At 51.9% G+C, this 25166-nt stretch overlaps 1 protein-coding gene across 8 annotated transcripts; it reads right to left on the bottom strand.

Moving 5' to 3' along the window:
• Window positions 1-25148, bottom strand: LOC105701787. 8 transcript variants are annotated; one of them, XM_023432304.1, is made up of 19 exons: window positions 25038-25148; window positions 24613-24881; window positions 24057-24410; window positions 23824-23955; window positions 22741-22911; window positions 22522-22619; window positions 21529-22408; window positions 20956-21045; window positions 20148-20886; window positions 19477-20055; window positions 19162-19401; window positions 18637-18923; window positions 17642-17719; window positions 16878-17576; window positions 10423-10502; window positions 8681-8762; window positions 7382-7554; window positions 1497-5179; window positions 1-1173 (listed from the first exon to the last, which is right to left on the bottom strand). In XM_023432304.1, the coding sequence occupies exons 14-19, from the start codon at window positions 16898-16900 to the stop codon at window positions 913-915; spliced, it is 4302 nt and encodes a 1433-aa protein (XP_023288072.1). In that variant the 5' UTR covers window positions 16901-17576; window positions 17642-17719; window positions 18637-18923; window positions 19162-19401; window positions 19477-20055; window positions 20148-20886; window positions 20956-21045; window positions 21529-22408; window positions 22522-22619; window positions 22741-22911; window positions 23824-23955; window positions 24057-24410; window positions 24613-24881; window positions 25038-25148; the 3' UTR covers window positions 1-912. The 8 variants fall into 8 exon arrangements, with proteins under 8 accessions (XP_023288072.1, XP_023288074.1, XP_023288076.1 ...); XM_023432306.1 differs by having other exon boundaries at window positions 21529-22142; window positions 22295-22619; XM_023432308.1 differs by having other exon boundaries at window positions 21529-21835; window positions 22063-22619.
• Window positions 25149-25166: the final 18 nt, after the last annotated feature.

Genomic DNA, 25166 nt, shown 5'->3' on the forward strand with positions numbered 1-25166 from the left:
CGCGAGTAATAAATATATCTATATATATATACCGAGAGAGGTATCCTCCGTTACATGGGAGACCTCCAGAAAATTACGATCGGCAGCTTTCGTTAGTCTTAACATTAACTTAAGAAGTAGAGGATAAAAAAAAAGGCAGAGAAAAGAAACGATTACGGATTTCTCGAAAATGTCGGGATTATCCCGTGCACTCCCTATGTGTAAATGCCGCGCGATGGTTGCCGGACACCCAGTACATGAGTCGAGCTTACTTCCTATATTTACATTCCAACAGGTACTCCTCAGGCCGTATTTCGAAACCCACCGATAATACTGCAACGCCTAGTGCTCAATGGAAACGGAAAGTGGGAGATGGAGAACGGGAGCGCCGCTTAAAATCCGGGATTCGAAGGATTCCAGGGAGACTCCGCAAAGTACACCGATAAACGTTAATGCCTGCCTTCTGGACACGTGGTATACCCTACTGCCAGTGTAACGCGAGAAGACATTCATGTTTACCAGTGTACCGTGCACGCATTGGGTCGCTCGGCATGAAATCCCGGATTTTATTCGAATGATGCTTAAAATCCGAAAATTCATCCCGAACGACTCGATCGATGATGTTCTCCGGTATTACGGTTGTCGAAGAGAGTTACAGTATCGGCAGCGCGTTCCGAATCGGAACTCGTCTCTGGCACTCCCAATTCTCGTCGAATAAAAAAAAAATTCCACCTTCTGTACAGTTTCGAGGAGGACCAAGGATCTTGGATCCTGGCTCGGATCGATCACTCGGCGATCTGCCGGGAAGTGGAAAATCGAGGTCTTTTTTTTTCGCGCGGTGGAATTAAGTCCTCGTTATCTCCCCTCGGGATGGAAATTTCTCGTCTCCCCGTTTTCCTGGCCTCTCGCGATATCCCTTTTTTTTCGCGGCGCTCAGCCGATGAACTGCGAGAGGTCCGGCAACTTGAAGCCGTTGAACGACGCCGGCGTCGGCGAGCTTCTCAGGTTGTTCCTGGCGTGGTGGAAACCGGGGAAACTGCTGGGGGTCGTGAACTGGAGCCTGGAAGTGGACTCGGAGGTCGCCAGGACGAAACCGCACTGGGCCGTGCAGACGTCGTCCCGGAGGATCGCCTCTCTCGACGCCTCCCTCAGGAGCTGATTGCAGTCCGTCACCCTTAGGGAGGCGCACTGGGTCTAAAATGTCACCGGAATATTAATTAACGTATCTACATACTCGACAATGTCAAAAAAAAAATTCCTTCAACCAAGGAAATATTTTATTAACTCAAAGGAATAATTATTTCAACTCGAGTGAACTGAAATTGCCAGAATTCCGAAGAAACGTTGAATTTACTCGAGTCGACTCGAGGGAAGTAATTATTCCTTGAAGTATTAAAAATATTTCTTTGGTTCAATGGGATTCTTTTCGCGGTATGTATTTTTTAGTAGTGGAATTCAAGAGAGAAGTTACAAGATTGTTGGATCTTTTGGATCTGGTGATTAAAGAAGACCCTTACCCCTTCGGCGGTGCACACGCAGCTGGTGCAAGGCGTGGGAAATCCGGATTCTCCGACCGCGACGTTACGACCTCCGATTTGGCAGCCGTGCCTGGTCTCCCTCCACGCCGAGAAGTCCATGTGAGGCATGGAGGAGCAAGGGACCCTGGGATTCAAGAAATTATTCGGCAGATCGAACGCGGCCCGCTGCATCTCGCCCTGGTTGTCCATGTTCTCGCACATGACCTTCGACAGGGTGGTCTTCCGGACCTCGGCGAGCTGATGCTCGGTGAACCTGATGTTGGGGTCGTCGGTCTCGTACCAGAACCTGTCGCACTTCCTGGACTGCCTGAACTGGATGGCGATGATGCAAGCGAACGTCGGCCCGACGAGGCCACCCTGAAGAGGCCTCTCGCTCATCCCTCCAGGGAAGAGGTCGATGTCGTCAACGGAAGCGTAGATGCGCTTCATCCTGGCGATCACCTCCGGGGCCATCTCCCTGGACAGATCCTCGAAGGTGGTGGCCCTCTTCAGGTTACAGAGCGCCCTGTAATTGTTGTAAGAGGGGATCCCGTGGTCCCTGGCGCGGTGGATATTCAGGGCGATCAGGTCGACCCCGGAGTGCGGGATCCTCAGGTTCTCGAAGAGGTGGTTGGTCACTTCCCCGGTGATGAACTGGTCCAGGGTCTCCATGGGAGTGGCCACGAGGCCGCGGATCATCTCGTCGATCATGCCCTGCTGGTACAGCATGTCCGGATTGAAGAAGCCGTCCCTGAGGAGGATCGGAGGGTCCACCGGCTGATAGTTCCGGTCCATCCTGGGCAGGTGAGGACGCAACAACGAGTGACCTATCCTGTACGCCGCGGTGGCGAACTCGTTGAGGACGCTCGGGTTGCAGGTCGGCGAGTACTCCTTGTAGTAGCCCTGGGGAAGCAGCTTCAGACCGTACAAACTAACGGCGTTCCAGCCGAGGATCCTGGGGAGGAACTCGTTGTAAGTGATGTGCTGCATCATCGCGCTGATGATGCGTCTCGTCTGGTGGAACAGCTTCTCCGTGTCCCAGTGGGGATTCGCCTGGCGGAGGCCCTCCATTATGCGGTTGTGCTCCCGGATCCACATGGTGTGCATCATCGCCAGGGCTGGCTGCTCCGAGACCCGGCCGTCCCCTCCTATGAAGCAGAACTTGGACCTGGCCTTACACTCGGGATGGGTCGCCGACTGCGGAAGGAGGTCCTTGCCACGATTCGGGTGAGACGTCACGTTCATTCGCCCGTTAAATCCCCTCAGGAGGTTGCAGACGCAGGGATTCTCACCGTAGACCACCGACGCATCCAGGAATCCCGTGTTCTGGTTCACCTGCTCCCTGGGGCCCAGGTGCTGCTGACCTGGCAGCGACCTCATCGACGGGAAGCACATGCGGCTCCCGGAGCTGACGTTCACCGTGGGATAAAAGTGGTCCCCTGCTGGTACCGGAAATGGATTGCACTCGGGATGCACCGTCCTCGGAGAGTCGCAGGACCTGCAGCTGGGGATCGACTCGGCGAAGCCCTTGTGGATCGGCGTCATCGTCAGGTCGTGGTCCAGGAACTGGGCAAACTGCATCACCATCAGGGTGTACCGGTTGTGGAGGTTCGAGATGTCCGGATGGATCACGGTTGAGATCACCCTGGGGTTGGGAAGAGGGATCCCCGTGACCGAGGTCGTCCGAGGCTTGGAGACCCCGTCCTCGTAGACTGGGGGCAGTAGTCTGGCGAAAGTGGTCAAGGACCTGCCTAGACTCGGGTTCCTCAGGTTGTTGCAGTGCCCGGAAAGGGTCCTGTAAGGCGTCGTCGGGTCGCAGGGACCATCCTCCGTTGGACAGTCGACCTCGTCGTGGTTCGTCGCTTTGTTGTTCGGAAGGAACCCTGAAATGTCGACGCTCTGCAGCAAGTCGGAGAAGTCGTTGCTGGGGAACCCGAGGACGTTGTCGGCGCTCTCGAAGACCTGACGCTTCCTTCTTCGCAGACCATGAGGACCGTTCACGATCTCGTTGGTGGCCAGCTCGTACAGGATGGAGGAGTTCGCCAGGAGGAGAGCGTCCTTGTTGGCCTTGGAGAAACTGGCGGCGGTGCCTGCCGGGGATTTAGGATCCGCTATTCTCTGCTCCCGCCAGGCGTTGTACTCCAGCTGCTTCCGCTCGACCAGGTCCTCTTCGGCCTTCTTCACGGCGGCTGCGATCACCTCGGGGTTCAGGTGGGCGATCAGCTCTGAGACCACCGTGGGATTCATGGAGTTGTCCACGATGGGCATCGGGATGGGCTCTTCCGTCCAGGCTACCAGGTCCAGGACTCCGTGCTGGTCGCAGCTAATCTTCGCGTTCAGGTACGGGTCCTCCTGGATGAAGGACCTGGGCTGGATCCTGCGAATACCCGCGTTGGCGCACAGGATGCCGGCCAGGGACACCTTCCTCACCTCCGCCAGCTGGGACGAGGAGAGCCCCGAAGGAGGGATGTCGTTCTCGTACCAGAAGCGGTCCGAGTTCCTCAGCTTCGCGAACTGCTCCTTCAGGAGGCAAGCAAAGGTCGGTCCCACCACTGCTCCTTCTCTGGGCACCTCTAATGCACCTCCTATCAACAGGTCCACGTCCTGCACCGAGTGGTAAATCCTGGACAAACTGGCCACGTCCTCGCTCCTCATCATCTCGTGCAGATCCGTGAAATTGATCGCATGGATCCCGGAGCAGTGCCCCAGGAAGTCGACGTATCCTGGCAACCCGTGGTCCCTGCCCACGTGAATCAGGAGCTCCGTGAAGTCCCACTGGCCCAGATTATTGAAGCGCAAGGACTCCTCCCTGTGGATCCCCAGGTTCACGCTCCTGGCGGAGGCCATCACGTGCGACTCCAGTTTCTCCGGGTCCTTGGAACCGCTGGACCTCAACGAGGTCAGGACCTGGAGAGCCGCCAACGCCGCGGCGTCGATGGCTCCTCCTCTGTTGGTGCTGGAGTACCCGTTGTAGAAGCCGCTCCTGGCCAGCCTCAGCTTCGGGTCCACCAGGGCGGCTTCTCCTAGGACGCTGGGCAGGAACTCGTTGAAGGTGACGTGCTGTATCTGGGCGACCACCGCTCTCCTCGCCTCCAGGAATATCCTGGAGTCGTCCCAGTGCTCGTTGCCCTCGGCCAGCTTGTCGGCCACTCTGTTGTGCTCCTTCAGCAACGCGTGGTAAATTCTCCCCAGTGCCGAAGAGTTCGACATCCCGTTGCAGACCTCGCAGCCGTTCGGGTCCACCTTCCCGTGGCTGTACCTCCGGATGCGGTGCAGCCTGTCGTCGTTGTTCCCGTAGATGTCGGACCCGTCTAGATATCCCGAAGCGCCGTTCATCTGCTCCCTGGAGACGAACTCGCAGCTGTGGGCGCTCAGGGTGGGCACCGATCTCCAGTAAGGTTTGCACTTTCCCTCTGGACCCCGACTCTCGAAGCACTCGGGGTGTCTCCTGGAACTCGTGCAGCATCCTGAACTCCTGGGGTCCCGAGATCTCTCATGGCCGAGGTGACCTGGGTGGATGCTGGACGAGATGTCCCGCAGGATCAGCTCCGACCAAATCCCCGAGAGGCTGGTCAGGCCCTCGTGGGACCTGGGGGACTCTCTTCCCGTCCTGATCCTGGACACCACCTCCGAGGCCGCGGGCAACTCGTGGCTCCCCGAGGACCGCCGCGGGCTGGATATCCCTGGGGACAGAAATCATCGGATTAGCTCCATTGGCACCCTCCAGCTATCCGATGGTGATCCTAAGGCACGGTTTTATGGACGTGGGCGACGTTTACCAGAAACGGCCCCGCCTACTTCGCTAAGATCGGAGACATTCATCTCGTCGTTTCACTTTTATCCGCACCCGGAGGGACCGCCAGGATGGAGTTATTAATTTCAACCCGTTGCCAGGTTTTCAGGAACTTATCCAGCGCGATACCCTAGAGCTAGTCAGATGTATTTCTCGCTCATTTCGTATTTCTTTTTTTTTCTTTTTTTCTTCGATCTTTTTATATACGTTATTTTTACGGGACTGGGGCCACGGGCGTTCATGTTTAATTCATTTCCCCGGGACTTTCGTTTCGCTATTTTTTACTTTTACTCCGCGCGAGGGCTGTTATTTAATTCCACGTCGTTGCTGGCTCAATTTCTAGGAGCGGAAGAAAATTCCTCCAGGCCGAGTGTGGCCGTTTTGAATGTTTTTAATTTTTTTTTCTTCTTTTTTTTAAATTTACGGGTCGCGAGTCGTAGGGCATTAACGCGTTAATGTCGGGCGAAGACCGATTGCATCCTCCACCTCTGTACGAGAACTTTCGCCTCGACTACTTTATTCCCGGCTATAATCCGATAATGTGTGACAAAGCCGATGCCGCCCAGGAGTTTAATAACATTCGCCCGCGACGTTTACTGCAATCCCGATATTAATGCCTTTACGAGCGAGGGGACTTTCATTTGGTCGTTAACTTTTATTAATTATCCCGATAAGAAGTTACGCCCGTAACGCTCGACGACTGTTCCTCAATGTTTTAAAGCCAACATTTCGCTGGCCTGATATCAGCGCTTTCCTCCATTCCCGATTATTCCCGATTATTGGTAATGAGTCATTCTAAATTATCCCCGAGGTAAATTGATTTTTTTTTTCTTCTTTTTTTTATCACGATTTTTGAACCGGGGATAATTTTCATAAGTAGCGGAGAAATCTCGATTATTGTATTGCGCCGAGGTAAACGAGAAAGTTGATCGATCCGAAGGAATATGCATTGCGGCAAGAGAAAGATAACCTCAAATCGTTCAAAGGGATCCCTGATCAATAAAAATTCATTTAAATTAATGATCGATCTTCCTTCTCAAGATAATTATTTCTTGCAATTATATACGAGTCGGGCAATGATATGTCGACGATATATCTTTGTATAGGGAGAATAATCTCGTCCTCGGTGGAATAATATATTATCGCGGAATCGGGAGGGACGGCGGAAAATGTCGAGATAAATGGCCGCGAAGGCCGCTTTCTTCGCTGCGGCCTCGCCGGTGAAAGTAGTCGAAAAATGTCCTGCGGTGCCTCTCGAAAAATCGAGATATCAAAGGGATCGGGCGGTTTACGCGTGCGTGACCTTTTTCCCATATTCGGGAACACGCGTGTGGCCTTAGTCGCGCTGAACGTCGCCATTAACAAATTCCTCCGCGAAGAGCGCGTTCCTTCTCTCTCGTTTCGTTTTTTGTTTTATATATATGTATATATATATATATATCTTCCCCTCCTCTGTCTGCCTTTTTTAATACATTCTGGACCGGTGACATTTTCACTATTTCGAGGTCAACGAGTCTTTGATGGCGAGCGAATAAGAGCCACTGGCCCAGGGACCGGCGAACGGGTCCGACTCTCTTCGCTCTTGTCACTTTCATATTTTCGTTTCTCGAGACTGGCTCCTGCTCTTCCCTCCCGGTCCCCTTTCTCGAGAGCCCTGGACAGAAGTGAAACAGTCGGAAAAGCCCTGGGTGAACGCGGAGGAGCCGATTTTCCCGGTCTTCAGGAAACGTCCAGGGCTCGACGCGCAACGGCGAGACTCGCACGCCGTCACGCAATGGCGCTGGCCAGCTGTTTATTATTTAAACGGCGGGATGTCGCAACTACCGGCTCTCTATTTCAACGGAGGTGCCACCCGAATGCTAATCCCCATTTCTAATCGAGACCAGGCTGGCCAACAGCGTGCCGATTCGAGCCTTCCGGCGAAGACCGGAGTCTTCTGCAACGCGTCCCACGTTTCACTTTCCACGCTCGACCTAGTGCACTTCCCGGTGCTCTTTGATGGCCCTTTAAATAGCATTACTTTTAGAAGGATAGGCAAATTTACAGCTATTTTTAAACCTTACTATGTGAATTTCGAGTGCGGTAGTCTTACCGTCTGCGTAAGATGGCGGCAATATCCTCAAATATGGCGACCCTCTTGCACCCCATGCAGGATGCCTCACGTTGTTGCAAGCTCCGGAGGGAGTTCTAAACTTGCTAGGTGGACATGCACTTTCTGCCCTCGTCCTGCACTCCGCGTTCCCCGACGCGGCTACATCTCTGGGCCTGAAATTTAAACGGAAATTCATGTTGCTTCCCGTTTTATTCTTGACATTCATGTCGCTATGTTTTTTCTAACGCGGTTATATTCCCATTTCCTTGACATCCGTGATGAGCAAAATAACCCTTTTTAATTTAATTCCCAGGAAGAACGAGAAGGAAAGTGGCGTTCGCCAATGACGTCACGAGTCCGTCCCTCTGGTTCACCTCGAGCGGCGCTGCGGTCGCAGAAGGCTTCCACTTCCGCGGTACGTGCTATTAAACGGTCGCCAGAGTCGAAACGCTCGAAGAACCGACGAAGAGAGACGCCAGGTGACGCGGCGGAGAGACGGCCTTCCGCTTTTGGAGCGTCCTCTTTTTATCCTCCACGCCGAGACTTTTACTTTCATGGCCGCGGAAAGAGCGGACCGGCCGGGCCGGGTGTCATGGCGGCCCGTTTCGCGTCCGTGGCCATTTACCGTCTCGATCCGCCTTTCCACGGCCAAGATCGACCCAGAGATCGCTAAACTGGGAATCGCCGTCAAAGCGATCGTTTAATAATATCCCCATACAATGGTGCTACCGGAATTCGCGGCTGTGCGGATTAAGACGCGGAAGGACGCGGCCTCCGTGCAAATAGACCATCTATCGCATCCGCCATTGACCCATATCCGTGACGAACGTCGCCGGATTAAATTCAGCGGCCTTAGACTAGACTTAGATTCCGGGTGATCCATTTGGATCTAAGAAAGAGAGGCGCAGGTGTCACCTGTGACTCCTTTCCTTGAGGTTATGTCCTTCGACCCGACCGCGGGATGCTGGATTATTCGCGTTAATTCCTGACAGAAGTCGACGTTTAAGGAGGGGTTTCGTGTCGGAGGATCTCAAACAACGATTCGGATTGCGATTCCCTAGATGGATCAGCGGAAGGGCATGAAAAACGGAATTCTAGTCTGGCAATCCGCAAGGGCGCGCGCCTCGTCGGCCGCCATTGTTCCTGGCGGTGGAAGGACGATAAAACGGGGGATATTTCGAGCACCGGGCATTGGCCCGGGCTGTAAATCCGCGCTAAACTCTCCGTCGATTTCCTGCGTCCGTCTCTTTTTCCTTTGTACTCGAGGAGAGGGAACCAGACCGGCCTAGGGGAAATTACCAGGACTGGTACGCCCGCCGCTCCGCTTCGACCGCGACGCGTGCTCTCGCCTGCAGGTCCTCGTCCACCCCGTAGACGTACTCTGAAAAACAAGGAAAAGCGTCATAATCGCGTAATAAAACTACCGGTTCGCCTGTCTGCCTACAAATCCATAATTCGAGCGGTTAAACCGCGGTTAAACGGCATTCGGCCAATGGACTCCGCCGAATGTCGCGTTTCCCCTATCGGCGCCCCTTAACGGCCGACTCTCATTATTTATTAGTAACTCGGGAACTCGTCGCGAACATGCAAGAAGAACGACTAGGAAATTACCGGGTTTTCCTTCTGCAGGAGTCGTAGAGCGGCAATTAACTGACGTCCAAGAAAAGACCTTTCGACGCCGCCGCCGCTGGGGAGCGCGAATGAAGTGGTCGGTTAACGTCCTGTCATCTCGCGTACAACATAATTAACCGTGTTACCTTTATCGTGTGCATTTTCCTCCGACTGGCGTGACGATTATCGTTCGGGGTGACGATTAAGCCACTCGGGGCTCCGGCGCCTCGTTACGACGCGTTAACTACACAATTGAACGACAATGGCCGCCCGCCGTGTTCAATTAGCGCGAGACAAGGCTTCACTTAGGTATCATTTCCAATTTCTAGTTCCCTGCCCTCGAAAACCGCGATGGGAATAATTCTCCCGAGAATTCTCACCGAATTATGCCGCGAATCTAGTGTCTAGCGAGGCAGATGTTCGATTTTTACAATTTTCAGACGGAGCAAAATGACCACTTCGACCGAGTTTATCTTGACGCAAATGTTCATTTCCAGATGCGCTTGCGTAACGAGGTGCATTACCCCGTGATGTAACAAAGTTAATGTAATGTTGCCGGTCACATTACCGCTACACCACCTAACATTACCGCTAACGGTAACGCCGATGTCGCTGGAAGGTCAACGACGCGACTTTGCGTTTCCCAATTTCGGCTCCAACAGTGCCCGGTCGAAACGCTCCTTTCTCGAGATGGGATTATTAAGGCCTAAACACCGTTTCTTGTGAAGCCGTTGCCGGATTTTTTCCCCCTCGATTCCATCGCGTGCCGCCGGTTGAGGTTATGCCCCGAAATTGCGCAAGGAAGGAACGGAGAGAAGCGAGGAATAAGTGGAGGCGATCTCGCCTGTGCAGGCGGCGGGCGTTGAAGTCTCCGAGAGGTCTCCCTGTGAAAACCGCTCGTAGACGTCCAGGAAAAATTTCTAAGTAAAAAAATAAATTTTTTGCGGCTACTGTAGGGTCTCTCTTTTCCTCGGAATGGGATTAATCTAGCTGAAAAAAAATTCCTCTCGAAATTGAGCGAACCAAAACGAGTCAAATGCGTGGCCGAATCGCGCGCGTAAAAGGCATCGTGAAAACAGGGTAATTGCGGTAACGAGACTCGGTGCGTCGGTTGGGCCATCGCTCGTGCGCGATTTTTCATCGCGATATTCATGATTCGTGTATGATCCATGTATGATCCATGTACGATACACAGGCGACACGCGTTGCGACCAGATTCGCCGTAACGCCGCGCGCGATTACCCCTCGAAACGAGCGTGGGAATAATCCCAGCATTGTCCCGGGGAAAATTGCGTTACCCGACTCCACTTGATGAAATTCGACGTGCTGAAAAGCGGGATCACGTGACGCTTTTCCAGGGGGTTCAATAATTGAATCCATATAATATTGAATAATTCCCGATGACCCCTCGCGGGCGGCCACACACTTACCGGAAAGGTCGAACTGGTGAACCGCCGGAGAAAGTGCGCAGCTCAGGGCAAAAACTGCAGACAGCAGTCCTAGGCTGGTTCTGAAACGAGATCGATTACATCCATTAATAATCGCGACGATTAATATGAAATGGAGTATTAATTAATATAAAATCAAGAGGTCATTTCGACGGAGGAAGGAAACCGTACAGAGACGCGTCTTCCAAGTCGCGCAGGAGAGTCGGCTTGTTTCAATTTGAGACAATCGTGAAATCTAGCGCAGTGTGCCAATTCCAGTATTAGTAGAGAGTCGAAAACCGTCGAGAGGAAAGACGCGCGCCGTTCGCGATACTCCGCTGTGCCGTGGAAAGAAAAGAAAAAGGAATCATAAGAAATGAAAGTCAACGCCAACAGGGGGAGAGAAAGATGTCGCGGTAACCTTCCTCGGATGTTCCGCCGTTCGTCACGGTACGAGGCGCCTCCACCTGGCGGCGAATCGATGAGAGGCGAATAACCATGAACATAATACCCCTGTATCGGTGGTTCGCCATCTAAGGTGCCTCCGTCGTCACCGGACGGCCGAGAGTTCCAGCGATGCTTTCCGAGCGTGCGTCACCCTCACATGCCGCACGCGCGCCATTTTACATAACTTGGAAGTCGCAGAAATAAGGATGATTAATTTAATAACGATCTTGCGCGACAACCTGCCCACTCTAGAGTCATACGAGCGGGAAATAACGACGAAGGGGTACGTGCAGAAAATACCTGGGACGCGTAGTCCACCTTTGAGGAAGAAATTACACGCGTGTAGGAGCGACGCGATGACCAACGTCGGAAAATAACGGAAAGCCGCCGTGAGCGCCGGAATGCCTTTCAGACTTGCACTTTCTCCGCTTATGTGCGGCCGCACAAAAAGAGAGGGAAAGGGGGAGCCGGCACGCGATCGCATCGGAAACTCCATGAAATATCCGGGATTTTAAACCGTGGAATAATGAATTCGCCGGGGATGCCTCCGTGGGGATGGTCGGCCATCTTGGATTTTAATTACCCAGCTTAGGACGGCGCGCGATGAGAACCGCTGAACGGACTTTCAACGATAACGGGCAATGGCGAGGTAACGACACGGTACCATAAGTAAGCAGAAGTAAGAGCAGGAATTAAGGCCCCTTAGGGCGATTCGAAACGAGATCTTGGAGCGTCAAGTCCAGGGACCGATATCGCCGAGGGGCACGCGCGTTCCCCGGCCCTTGTTCCGCTTTATTCAGCTTCTTGGAGCCGCTACACCTTTCATATCCGAGGAGAGTGCCTCGCAGGGAGAAAGAGAGAGAGATCCATGTAAACCTTGCTTAAGATCCAATGCCAAGGCACTACGTGAGTCGCGCCGTCGCCATGCTACGTGGTCCAAATGGCGCACCGTTAACGGCGTGGGTCAGTGCCAAGGATGTTAACGGAGAAATTGAAAGGAATTAACAGTCACTTTCTCTCTCTCTCTGAATTCTCTGAATTCAGTTCTACACTATCTGAATATGTGTCGAATAAAGGCCGCGACGGTGGGAGGGAAAAAATTCGTGGCTCTTAGGAATATTTCTGCATTTTCTCGCCGATTCAAAATGGCGGCGGCGGCCACGCGATCGCCAACGGTCTGAGGCGTGGAAAAGGTGAACGGTTTCCGGGAATATCACGAGCCACGGACCGCCGACTGGACTATTAGTCTATCACTTTAATCGGAGATACACTTTCCTGCGGAAGGGGTTATGTGCGGTTTAGCGGCGCGCCATAATTCAGTGTCAGTGGGTCACGCCGGGAGAAATCTTTCCGCGGTCGGCCGCCACGCACGTGGGTGCGTACGTCCATGTGCGTGCCGAAATGCTCTCGGCCAAAATACACTGCACAGATTTCGTGTCTCCTCTCTCCCTCTCCGGGGCCCCGACATTTTGTGACATCGTTCCAAGGCCGGGAAACCGATTCGATTTCACTCGGCGCCATGTTGCTTTCGTTGCTCGCCGTCTTTGGGACAAGGACTCTTCCGACCCCCTTCTAGACGCATTAATAAATCATTATAATTTATTTCATGAATAAAGTGATATTGGTTTTGATTTAACGCTTCACTTTTTACAGTCACGGTGGAAAGTTGGGGCGAAGAAAAAGCGAGATGTGGAGGTCTAAGAAGAGCAACCTTCCGCCAAGTGCGCGGTCGTTTTTGCTGGATGAAAAAGAAACGAGGAACCCCAAGGCGCGAGTAACCGCAGATGCCCTGTTAAAAAGAAAAGGAAGAGTCGGGCCAGGAAGTCGAGGAACGAACCGGACGCCGCACGGCAGCCATGTTGCGGCCAGTCGACAAAACTCGGCCAGGCTGCCGCGGATTGCGCAAATACGCAACTAATTCCCACTTCACTGGACGTTAAACGCGTGGTTAAGGCTAGGAATTAATGAGTTGTCCTTTCTATGGGTGTGCGATCACCGCTGGGAGCTGCGAAAATGTGGGAGTACGCGAAAACCACAGACTCCGTCGAACGGAGGAAGACATCGCAGGGACAAGCTGGGGTTAGCTTGAATATTAATTAATGATATTCTTCCCATTAGAGGGAAGGGGCGAAAATTTGGAGGAACCAGGAGGGTGCAGAGACCACAGCTCGGGTAAACGGAGGAGGACGCAACTGGACACCGGACGGTCGCCATTTTGCGGTAAATCGGTGCTCGGCGCTTTGCGGTCGCCTCGGGGACCAAATCGGACTTTTGCTAAAAAGTTTATGACAAGGGTGACTCGAGGAGTGTCCCCGAAAAAACGACCAGCCATACAGGGAGGAAAAATCGCGCCGAAGAAAAGGAGCGGCGCCATCTTTGATGCAAGACAAAAGGCGCACCGTAAATCAACTCCCATGCGTTACTTCATGGACGCACCTGGAACTCGGGTGAAAATCCTCCTCGAGATGCACCTTTGCGCTGGAAACGTTGCATACGCGGAGAGGGAATGACGTAATTTGGTACTTTGCCGCATAGAAGAGGCTGAGAGGTAAATCAGTTTCCATACAACAAGGATTGGCCAACTCGCATCAGCAGGATCCTGAAAGTGAAGCAACGACCCGAAAACCTCGCCGATAAAAAATGCCAAAAAATCTACATACTCGATCATTGCTTATTTCCATACCACGATAAATTCCAGCCAAATTACGTCGTCTGTACCACATTCATCCAAGGTAATGAAAATTATAATGCATAGCTACATTTAATTAAATAAAAAAAGAAATTCGGTTAGGTGTGCTGAGACTTATGCAAATTTACAGGGACTTTTGTCAGGGCGGAGAAGTAAAGGCGGGCGAAGAATGAGGAGAGAGGTGGAGACGGCGAGGGAAAAGTACATGAATGGACCGGCATTAAATTCCACGGGGTAATAAACCGTGGTGTAAAGCGACGCGAGGAAGTGCTCGCCAGGTGAAAGTGGTCACCGAGTGGCCGATCTAGTTGGGTTTCTTGGCCGGCGAAGAGAAAGAGACAGAGACGGAGAGGGAACGACAGGACGAGACTTAGGGGAATTTAAACGATTTGCGGGGAGAATCGAAGGTCGTCGGTACACCCTGACCCGTTTCCAGAGAGGCGACATGTCGCGAGTCGCCGATAATGGCGACTCGCGACGAATCGGTTACCGCCGTCGCCGCGTGCCTTAAAGGTGGCTACACACGCAACGATAAATCCTAGGCTTGTAATTTGTGCAGTTAAATCGAGTTCTTCTACGAGTTTACACGGATTTATCGCGAGGATTTATCGTTACGCGCCACCTTAGAGTTTCGTAACATTCGCGCGCATCTAGCAGGTCACGTGAGAACCAAGATGGCGGCGAACTCTCCGATCCAGAGGAAAGATCCACCTGGAGAATTTGGGGAAGAGGACACACCGCACGGAGACACTGGGAGTATTTTAAGCTCGTGGAATGGCATTCCTACAAATGAGAATGTAAATCGGAGGGAGATTTAGGTTTTGTTGCGGCCATGTTTACGAGGAATTCCGTTCTGCCTCGCGTCCTGAAATTCAAGAAGTACGAACCAAGGCCAGAATACAAGCGATGCTACTTATAAAGCAGAAAAGCCGGATAAAACCCGATCTTCGGGGGAAAATGTGAGAGTTTGAGCGACGTTGGTTCTATCTCCATTCATGCCACACTAATTAGACATCCCGGTGATTCATTTTCGACGGAATGGCGGCAAAAAAGGTGGGTGAATAATTACGTCGGGCGGTTTCGGAAGAATCTCGAAATCTAGAAATTCGCGGCACTAATGGCGGACACCCGCTCGAGGGGGATGGGGATAGAGACGAGCGAGGTATGTAAATCGATTTCGCCGGTCCGGATTCACCGCGGCTGACGAAAGAGACGCCGCCGTCGAGCAGTCCGATGACACCGAAAGAGAAGGATCGATAGAGGAAAGAAATCGTAATAACAGGGAATAAATGTTTCACTTAAGATGAGGTTAAGAGGCGAAAGTAGGGGAAGGGTTCATCGAAAGCGGTTCTCCTTGACTCCTCGACTCGTCATCCTCTTTTCCTCGATTACTTAAGAACCGGCGGCGGGGGTGACGCCGAGCTAGAAAAAGGAACGACCGGGACGACACAGTCCACCTAGAGAGAACCGATTGCGTGCAGACGGTGCATCGATCGCGGATCGGCCCGCTCGTTATAAGTTATGTCCAGGTTTTCCTCGTATCCCGGAATCGCGAAAGATGTCGTCGGGACTTCCCTGGGATTGAACAATCGCGTACTTCCCTGAAAGTTGCGTTGCGACCGATGAAGCAGCTCTGCATTTTTATTAGCGCCTGCGACAACTGTGATTTTTCTACTTTTTTTAACCGGATGAGGAATTTCCGAGCGGACAAAATATAACTAGTCAAGCAGAGCCGTTTCGTCGGTGTTTTATCGGCTCTGCTTCACGTAAAGTTCCTTATCAAGTTAAAAACAAAAAATCGCAGATGCTAAAATCGCATCGGCTAAAATTTCATGATCCTTCCAAATCGCATGGACACCTCGATTTCTACGGGGGATCTTTTATTTCCCCAGGAATTTTCGAAACCGGACTAAGTAGACCAGGTGCCGTTGCAAACGGTAATGTCGAAAGTTTCTTCTGCGTAGGTACAGCCCTTGAAGGCCGGCCTCCTTACACAACGCGCCTCGGCATCCGAGACCCCTGACCTACGATAATGCGGTTTATCCGCGTGCCGCAATACCGCGGTCACGGCCGCACGATAATTCCCCTCGGGATCGGTGACACTTCGGTGATCACTTCCATTGTCAATGGTCATCGTCCACTGGGAATTGTGCGATCCACTAAGTGGGCGCCGCCGCCATGTCGCGCCGAAAGCGCCGATCGGATTTAGCAAAGCATTGTTGCGATACAAGGGCCATTTATTGGCCCATTATCAAACGATACGGGCCTTTTTCCTAGACAGGTTTGCACAATCGAATCACGGGTCGCGCCGTCTAGCAGAAAACCTTCGAGCTCGCTCTCGCGATCTACGGTCTCCGGATCGGCCCTGCATAACGTTACGTTTTCCTGAGATCTGGTTAGATCGGCGCTTTCGGCACCTCCGAGTGACACGGCTGAGAGGCCACCGTAACACCGCGGAAGGGGAGAAAAAGCAACTTATTTTCCCGGAAAAAGGGAGGAAACGTCACTCGAGACGAGGTGATGGGTCGGAGAAATCTTGTTGGATAACCTGAGCACCTGTGCAGGTGTTGCAGGTTCCTGCTCCACTCACTTGTCACTTGTGAAAAACGAAAAATTAATAGGGTGTATGATCCGTGTGTGGTCTTAATTCCTTCGCATTAGGGGTCCTTAATTATGGAATCAACGCCTTGCCGAGCCATTTCCGGTTCACCGATTCGTGACGAACCTCGCTTATTGTTCATCGAGGGGAATATAATAAAACGCGGTGAATGCGGTGGAGTTGGTCGAGCGACCGATAAATGATGGGGTCCTTGATACGAAGTGGTAATACGAGCCGCGTATCTTCATATCCCTCGAAGGTTAATGGAAAGCAACGAGGAACTCATCCATTGCGTACCAAGAGAATCCCGAATGAAGTCTTCCTCCCGAAGACGTGAAAACCGCGAGACGAGGTAACATTCGTAAAAATCTGGGAGCATTTATGACCAACAATCGAAACGAGGTTATCGATGAAGTAGCCAGAACGTGTCGCCGAATGGCCACCTTGAGTGCGCCCATTTGCAAGTGGACGAGGGGTGATAAGGTTTTCTTGACCCCAAAATAGAAAGTATTAACCCGAAAACGGGTCGAGGCCAGCGACACCACGATAAGACACGGATACTGCCCTGCACCCTCCGCCCTCCCAAAGTGACGCCTCCACCCTGAAGACACCTGCTCCAGCGCAGCCTCCGAGAAGCTACTCGTCTTTTTCAAGCCATCCACGATTCTAGACGCCAAACCCACCCGGGATGTGAAGGTTAAAAAAAGGAAACCAAACTCTTACCGTGCGAAAGCGATCCTCCTCATCGTCGAAGTTCCTCTCTCCTCTTGTCACTACTTTCTCTCTCCCTCTCCCAAATCCCTGGTATCACGCCGAGCACATCGATGGAGCCGGTGTCTCTCTCTCTTTCTCCGGGCCCTTTCTCCTTCTTCCCGCGTGAGAGGTCGAAAGCGATCAGCGGGACGTGGAGGTCGTGCAAGCGTCCCGGGTGAGCCAAAGGTGGCGAAAAATGAGAAATCGGAGGTGTCCCCTTGAGGGTCGACACGGATCGACTGCACCAGATCTCGCGGCTGGCGATTCGCGAGGATTCCTCGAGGACGAGGAGGCTCTCAGAGGATCCGAGATCCGGTGGGACCGACTCGAAGACCCCGTCGCGGGTTCCTGAACGGTCCGTCGCCGGTTAGGACTTGGAGTGCTCCTCGGGACCGAGGCGATCCGTATTTACCGCGGCGGACACCTTCTCCTATGGTTAAAAGACCTCTCCCTCCTGCGAGCTGGCGACCCTACTCCGACCGGATCGATTCTCCTACCTCCTCGCCTCTCTCCTTCTCTCTCGGCTGAGGTCTTTCTCTACATCCTTATCTTCCTCGCCGTGGGTCTCGTGCCTCTCCAAGGAACGTCCTCGTCGTGGGTGGACCAGGGTGAGTCGGATAAGGCCTCTTTGACGCGATGACCCGCACCGATCGGCACGTTTCTTCTGACCTAAAAGAGCAAGAATCGCTACTACAGTGCAGATTATGGTATCGCCTCGTGATTTACGAGCTTACTGGGAACTTATTGCGCTACTTCAGGAGGTTCGAAGCCTCTGCCTTATCCTGTCGAAGTCGAGAGTCGATGTCGATGTCCTGTAACGATGGAAATATTGGTATACATCATGGACAAGGTGTAGGTGTGAGCTCGAATTGGCCTTTATATCAACTGGTTTTTGGAAAGCGATTTTTTTTCGCCGGTCCAGGAGGATGCACCCAAGTGAGAGTACGGGATTCCTGAGAGATTCGAGAAATCGAATTACTTTCGATCGTGGCCTGCCCGGTTTTTGGAACGAGAAATGGTCGCCCACGCTGCTCCTTTCGAATCGAATTATCACGGTTTAAAATTCGGAGATAAAGACGAAGAGGACCCTGGACGAGGATCCCGAAGGATGCAGGCTTGACCTCGTCCTTCGGGATTCCCGCTAAATGTGCATCCTCCTCCGAAGGTGCAAGGAGTGATGATAATGCGCTTAATGTTCGCATTATCATCACTCGCGGGTGCATCCTCCGGGCCTGGCATTATTTACGAGCGGAGATGCTGAAGATTAACGAGGGATAAAGGAGGTCCGCGATAATCGATAAATCGCCAAAGATAGGAGACGAGTCGAGGCGGGAAAAAAAATGGAATCACCAAGGTGAGAGTTGGAGACTCGAATGCTGGAACAGGCACGAGGAAGATAAGAAGACGGACAAAGGACCAAGGTGAAGTCCTTCGTTCGTCTCATCCCCGTGGCCATTACCCCATTAATTAATATTCATATACGCGGCACATTATTCCCACTAAATACAATATTTCTTATAACAAATAGGAACTCTCATCGCAAATACCGACTCAGCGGAACTCAAACTAAGCATGAAATTTTGGAAAAATAACGCAAAGGATGCACGCGTAGAAAATAAACGCAAGTGTAAGATAAATGTGGGCGATCGAAGGCACGCGGGGGTGCAAGGTACCAATTAAGCGCCTATTGCCAAATCGAGATGGGAATTCATAACATTACGTTAATTACCGATAGCGAGTCACGGAATCCTCGTTTCCTCGTTTCTCGCAACGGATCTTCCTATTGTGTAATGAAGCCGGTATTATGCATTCGATGACACAATCCCACCGGAGGGGTCAACGTGGAGTCGCTCCTCGTAGAATCGGGTCCCAGGATCCTCGATTTTAGATTTTAGATGTGTCTTTCCTGGAAAGTCCACAGAAAGGGGTCGTCTTCTCCGAAAATCCTTCAGATTCTGCCATTGATATCGGTGATAATTACGAGGGTAATTAAATAGGAATCGTTGAATGGCTCCCCTAGGAAAAAGTCGCAAGTTTTATCGTCAGGATTTATCGAAGCCTGCTGATAAAGCATCGAAATTACGGAATTATGTGGAGGTACGGAACAAACGAAAGCACCGGGCCTAATGACCGGGTTAATAGTCTCTTAACTATCGGCCCGCATAAAGCGCTTACGAAATAATTAGCCATTCGACGCGGCGCCATCTTGAAACGGACGATGTACCCGATATACCGGAATCTCGATTTTACATACCCATTGCCCTAATCATGGGCAGTTGGAATGGCCGACAGGTGTCCTCATGTTTAATTTTAACCGATCGCCGGATTCCATCGCCCTCCGCATCCGGCTAAGAATTATTCCGATTGTGGAAACTTCTTGCGAGGACTCCTTTTTTAGGCCCACCGTGATTTCTTTCCTCCTGCGTTCCCGGATTCCGTGGAGTGGGTGAAGAAAAGATCGCGTAAATTCCGCGTCGTCGCTGACGAGAAGGTCCTGTGAAAAGGAGAGATGAATACGGCCGGTGCGCATCCCGAAGAAGTCTTCTCCTCCACGACTGCGATTACTTACGATTTGACGTTTCTCCTATTTTTAACCCGCTGCTTTCATAGATTTCACCGGCCTAAACGGCAATTAGATGTCGAGGTGCCTTATTTCCAGGGACGCAGAACGCCTTCTTAGAAAGCTTCTGGGCGAAAGAAAAAAAAAACATGGAAAACTGTCGCAACGGAGCCATCGTACACGGTTTCACAATGAGGGTCAAGGATGCGGCCATTACGGTACCCGAAGAGTCCGAATACCAAACGGACGCGCCGGCCACGAAACGGTAACGTGCCGGCGAGCACTCATCCTTGAGTAAAAGTTGCACTTCCCAGAACCAAGAAAGTCATTGCAGAACTCGAGGACCGGTCTCCAGGAATCCCGACGGAGGAGCACTTCGGAGAAGCCGAAGAGTCCTTCGCGCAAGGTCCGTCAGGACAACCAGACGAGATCCTTGGATGGCCGATACATGTAGCCTCTATGTATGTACACTGGCGGTCATGAATGGCTTCCTCGTGTACATGGTGCAGCCTGGTGGTAGTAACGTAAACGTAACGTAAAAAACGAGCTCGAGAACTTGCGTACTTGCGGTACCTGATGTATAATAAACTGTAAAATAATTAATATAATAAAGCAACTTATTGAACGATAACAATGAGTACGTTTAATTAGACGAGCGTGTCTAGCAAACCCTCTCCTACCTATTCATAAACTTGTGTTCGTGCCTGCCAAAAAATATAAATTGACGCCGGGGAGGTAATCAAGTCCTGGCCAGAGTAGAAGCCGGAGCTCGACACGTGCGACGTCATAGATCTCGCGGAGCTCCTCCGGAGTTTCCTCTGCCATTAATGCCCGGAGGGCCAAGAGAAGCCGGAGCTTCTTTTTACCCGGCGGAATCCGAAACCTCGAAGGCAAGTTCCTCGTCTCGTGATCTTGAAATCGGCCCCGCCGCTATTTTTCCTCATTCCTCGGGTGCCGGGACCAGCAGGAATGAAGATGACCCGCGCGGAGGCCGAATCACGTGGCGCGATTGGACGATAGTTTCGCCGCGGCGGCGCTGGCGTTGGACGCAACACGTGATAGGGCGGCGCGGGGAGGGGTGGGGCACAAACCACGTGAGAGGGACGCGCGGCAAAGCGGGGCCCGAGTCACGGGACTCTAGTGAAAGTGTCCGAGGAAGACGGAAGAGTCGGCTTCGAGACTCTTCTTTCTTTCTCGCTGATGGCACAAACAACCTCGCTGGATTACCACTGCCTGGTTATTATAGTTATAGGTTATACACGCGGCCGCGGAATGGAGGAGCGTGCGCAATTCCGGCAATCCTGAAGGCACTCCTGGGAAGGGATGCGTCGAGTCGAATATTTTCATTCGAACTGAAGTCGATTCGGCAGATCAGCGATACTCCTTGGTAACCGGGAACCGAAGAGTCCTTTTCTTTTTCTGAAAGAAGAGGTCGGAATTAATTGAATCCGGTTTGGAGGCAACATTTTGGCAAGCCCGAAGACACACCTGGGAAAGGGAGGCGTCGAATATTTTGCTCCGGTTTGAGTTAATTCGGCAGTTTATCGATATTCCTGGGAAACCTGGTGTCCTTCCTTCCTGGGGACAGATATGGGAATTAATCGAATGCGGTTTAGAAGCGCTTACAGGCAAAGTCATTAGCATCGATTGCATAGGAGCCCCAAAAACTCGGGCCCAGGATATGTGTTAGTATGTCGGAAGAGCCCATATGGCAGCGGCGAGAGTGACTCCATTGAGTAACACCCGGCGAAGCGATCCGCGTGTGACGGACACATCGGGCACCCACATCGACGCGGCATACGTAATTCCGCATGCGTAATTTGCGGCCGCACCGCTACCGATTCACCTAGAGCGAGTCGCGCTCGGAAGCGAGGTTAGGTCGCGGCGCGCCTCCTGCCGAACGTCTGACGGATGTGACGTCACCGGCTAGCCCCTCGCGATCGGAGATCGGTTCAAGGCTCCAATAAGTCATCGGCTCTTATCCGATCGCTCGCGACCAATCGGTGGATTTGCATAATTACTAATTTCGCAGGTGCTGCCCCTGGAGGAGAGGATCCTAACCTCTCGCTCGGCGGGGAAGTGAGACCAAACCGGCGAAGAGGAGAGGCCGTGAGAATGTATTGCCCCATGGCAAATATTAGCGGACGAACGTTCATAAAATTGTTCGGCTCAAACTCGACGAATCCTCCTTTTCGGGTGGATCTCCATATGCCAAGGCTCCGGGCGTTCCTTCTTCCCCGGCTCCCGGGATTGCGTAATCGCGTCTAGCGGATTAACGTTCGTCTTTCCTGTTCCGCTGAACCGCTTTTCCTTTCGTTTTTCTTCCGTCCGACGTAGGACCTGCGGTCTGCGGTCTAGTCGAGCTCGGCTGGAAAAAAAGGAAAGTGTTAATAGCGGTGAAAATAATCTTAAAATGGAGGCGCATTCCACGTCTACATATGTCGTCTAATGTCACGGGATCGCGCGCTTTCCCGTGGATGTTTGTATGAGGCCCCTGGGAGCGGAGGACCAATATTTATCCGGTCGGTTTGCATTCTGTACAGTCAAGGATAGATGCCCGGAGTTCGAGTCCCGTGACTTGCAAGGACGTCGTACCTTCGGCTGGAGGGAGCAGCGCTCCTCTCTCCCGATTTTTCCGACGAACGCGGGAGAGAGAGTTCCGGGAAAGGAGTTCCCTGAAAAGTGGAAAAAGTCCTCGGTCAGGAAACTCGGTAGAGTGCCGCGCCAAATACATTTCAAAGCACCGAATACTTGACGCCAAAATTCGGCACATCGATTCTAGAAATATTTATTTTTCGATTAAGAGGACTTATGGATAAACGATTACTCGCTCTCAATCCGCACAGGGATTCGTCTTATCAGCGATAAGGGAACCCCTCGGCGACGCTGCCACCTGGCGGCGGTGCCCCGAAACGCGTGCACGCAATCGCCGATTGGTCCTCTGGAAAAAGAGAAAGATGCACGTATATAGGATGCCAAAGAGCGAGAATGAGACCGGGAAAGAAGAGAAACGATCCAGGAACAAGCAGAGAGATAAACGAGCCGTGCACTGACCCGCTTTCCGCTCAGACACATCCTTGTTTCATAATAACTGCCTCGCGTTAGTTCTTCTGAGCGCAACGAGCCGGGCCTTCTGCATTATCACACGCGTCCTGCAAAACAATATGGCGGCTACACATTGCGCAAGAAAAAAGCGCTTAGAACGGCTTAATTGTACCGAGTAAACGGTGAAATGTACCGCGGACGGGATGTATCGGATCTGAGGAGACTTACGGTGCAATCCTCGCAGAAGACTCTAATTCGAACGCGCACATGCGTAATTGAATATGCGAGGTGGCACGCTTCTTCATTAGCACGTGAGTTCTACAAAACTACGTGACGTGTTCGGATTGTGCAACCGAAAGATACTCCTGGAAAGGCCAGGATATAGCCAGCACCTGAAATCTAATAATTACATTAAAAATGCAGAATTACTCCCCGAATCCACTCTGGACTCGAATGCGGTTCATCGAGGCAACGAGTCTTCCAATATGGCGGCGCGTCCCGACTCGCCGGGAGGACTTTCTCGATATTCCAGTCACTGGATCGGGAAACTGAACGAATCGAGGGAAATATGGAAGCTATAATGTACAGGGAAACCGTCTCTGACGCTTTCGTGACAAAGGCCGCAGCGGAACGGCCGATACGTCGATTCGAAAGTGCGAGTCGAACGGTGACGCGCTGGAGAAGACATTATGGCATCCCGTGTCGCTATTCCGGGCACGAGGAACTAGTCGTACCGGCATGATCGCCGTCTAATCATACTTTTTCATCTTCGGCGTCACATGATCATCTTCCCCGGTGGAGTCCACGAGGCGATCCAGCGAACGCGCGATCTTTCTTTCGAGGAGCTTTCACCGAATCGCGTTACAACGCCTATCCGGTCACGTGAGAGCTCGTGGCACTCTCCGACCGGTTGGATCGGCCGGAAGCGATCGAGATCCACGCGGAGAATCGGCGCCTCTCGCCGGAAAGAAATGCAGGAAAAATCGATCGATCGATCCCCTTCGAACCGGTTGTCCGGGCAACCGGTGCTCGATATAATAGCGCCCCGATAAACATATGAAAGGGAGAAAAGGAGAGCTCGCTTCCGTTCTTATCAGCGGCACGGCAGGAATGTCGATAACTTTTCCTTTTATCGAAAGCGAAGCGACTTGGAGTACGCTCTTATCTCGTTTGCAGCTTCTCTTACGCAACCTGCTTCTCGTTTCCGCGTATCGGTTGGTCAAAAAATCCCCATTTTTACTCCTGCCTCTCGCGTTTCGGTTATATAATCAACTCGTACCTGATGTATCGCGTTAATTTAGCCGGTTGTACCTTTTCGCCGTTTTGTTTCTTTGCGCCTTTCGTAGTTGTGTAATGCGCTTCTCGAACATAACGTCACGTTATTGCAACCACTGCTGTTATTACCACTATTACCCGCTCTTGCCACGCCGCCTATCGGAAATGCTGGAAAAAGGTGGACGTGACTTAACACCGCGATTGAGACATTCTCGGGAGTCTACTAGAATTAAGGGCTGGGCTGAAATTGCATTTTGGAGGAGACGAACCTTTAGATACGAAGTGTACCAAGAGGAACATTTCTCTGCGTCGTGACACCCTTTTCAGGTTTTCGGACATCGGCCCTCGTTTTTCTCTCACCCTCTGCGCGCCTCCAATTGTGTAATACTCTCGTTGTACACGGTGCCTCGCATTAACATAACACGATAGAACACCCACGATAACGAGTTCCATGTAGCTGAACTTTAAATGCCCGCTAATGATGCGCATCTTCGCGACTATGCGAGTTTAATCGGCGCGATCGGTCTCTTCTTCGAAAGCACTCCTTTTCCTCCTCATCCCCGTTTTGTCCTCCACGTCGCTTCGGGACGCATCAGGTTGGCTTTATCCGTTTCAGTGGGTTTCTACAAAATTATACATTCGGTTAAAATTACATTTGAAGGAATGCTTATAAGAAACGTGGATAAAGTTGTAGGTTCTCTATGTATCCGTTGGTTCATGGAAATGCCCATTTTCTAGGATGTACAGTAAGGGACGTAAATACTATTTCTGCAGGTATAGGGCGGATAGTATATGGTGGAAACGCATTCATGTTCGTCACTGTACTTTGATTTGCGCAGACTTTCCGACTCCGCAGGTGAGGACTCTGTCGTCATCGAAGGATCGGCTCGAAGTAGGTTTTAATAAGGACGCGCAATGACAGAATCGACGACATGGCGAACTATTCCATAGGTGGGTCACGGCCTCCTCGTGTAAATTTCAAACACTCGTGACCGTCTCTCGCTGCGCACCCAGCCTAACGCAACCGCCATTCCGCTGCGTTTCGCTATTAAACCGTCACGTGCTCCTGACTCTTGTCGACTTGACTTTTCGCTCTAAAAATACATGGAAAGATTAATTGACTAACGGTCGACACCCCGACAGCTCTCAGAGACGCGATAAGTCGATCGGCTCTAGGAGACGATTCCGAGAAACCTTTCTAGGTTACATTTGGCGGAACTGGAAACTCGCTATTAAATTATCACACTTACCGAATGAAAGGGACGCGGGAATTCTAAAATCTCGGCAATTCCTTCCTCCGGCATATTTATCCGAGCTTCTTGTTCGAATTCGTTGCCGTGTTCGAACGGCCACGACGCCATCTACTCGACCGCCTCGGA

The sequence above is a fragment of the Orussus abietinus genome, unplaced genomic scaffold (genome assembly GCF_000612105.2).
Source record: "Orussus abietinus isolate OABI.00-Male unplaced genomic scaffold, Oabi_2.0 scaffold24, whole genome shotgun sequence".
Taxonomy (NCBI): domain Eukaryota; kingdom Metazoa; phylum Arthropoda; class Insecta; order Hymenoptera; family Orussidae; genus Orussus; species Orussus abietinus.

Bases quoted from the DNA above. Each gene is read 5' to 3' on its own strand.
- LOC105701787 (XM_023432304.1), bottom strand. From the start codon at position 16,900: ATGAGGAGGATCGCTTTCGCACG. The intron at 10,503-16,877 runs GTAAGAGTTTGG...ATCTCGTTTCAG, and splicing joins AGGAGGATCGCTTTCGCACG to AACCAGCCTAGGACTGCTGT. The intron at 8,763-10,422 runs GTAAGTGTGTGG...CTTGTTTTTCAG, and splicing joins TCACCAGTTCGACCTTTCCG to AGTACGTCTACGGGGTGGAC.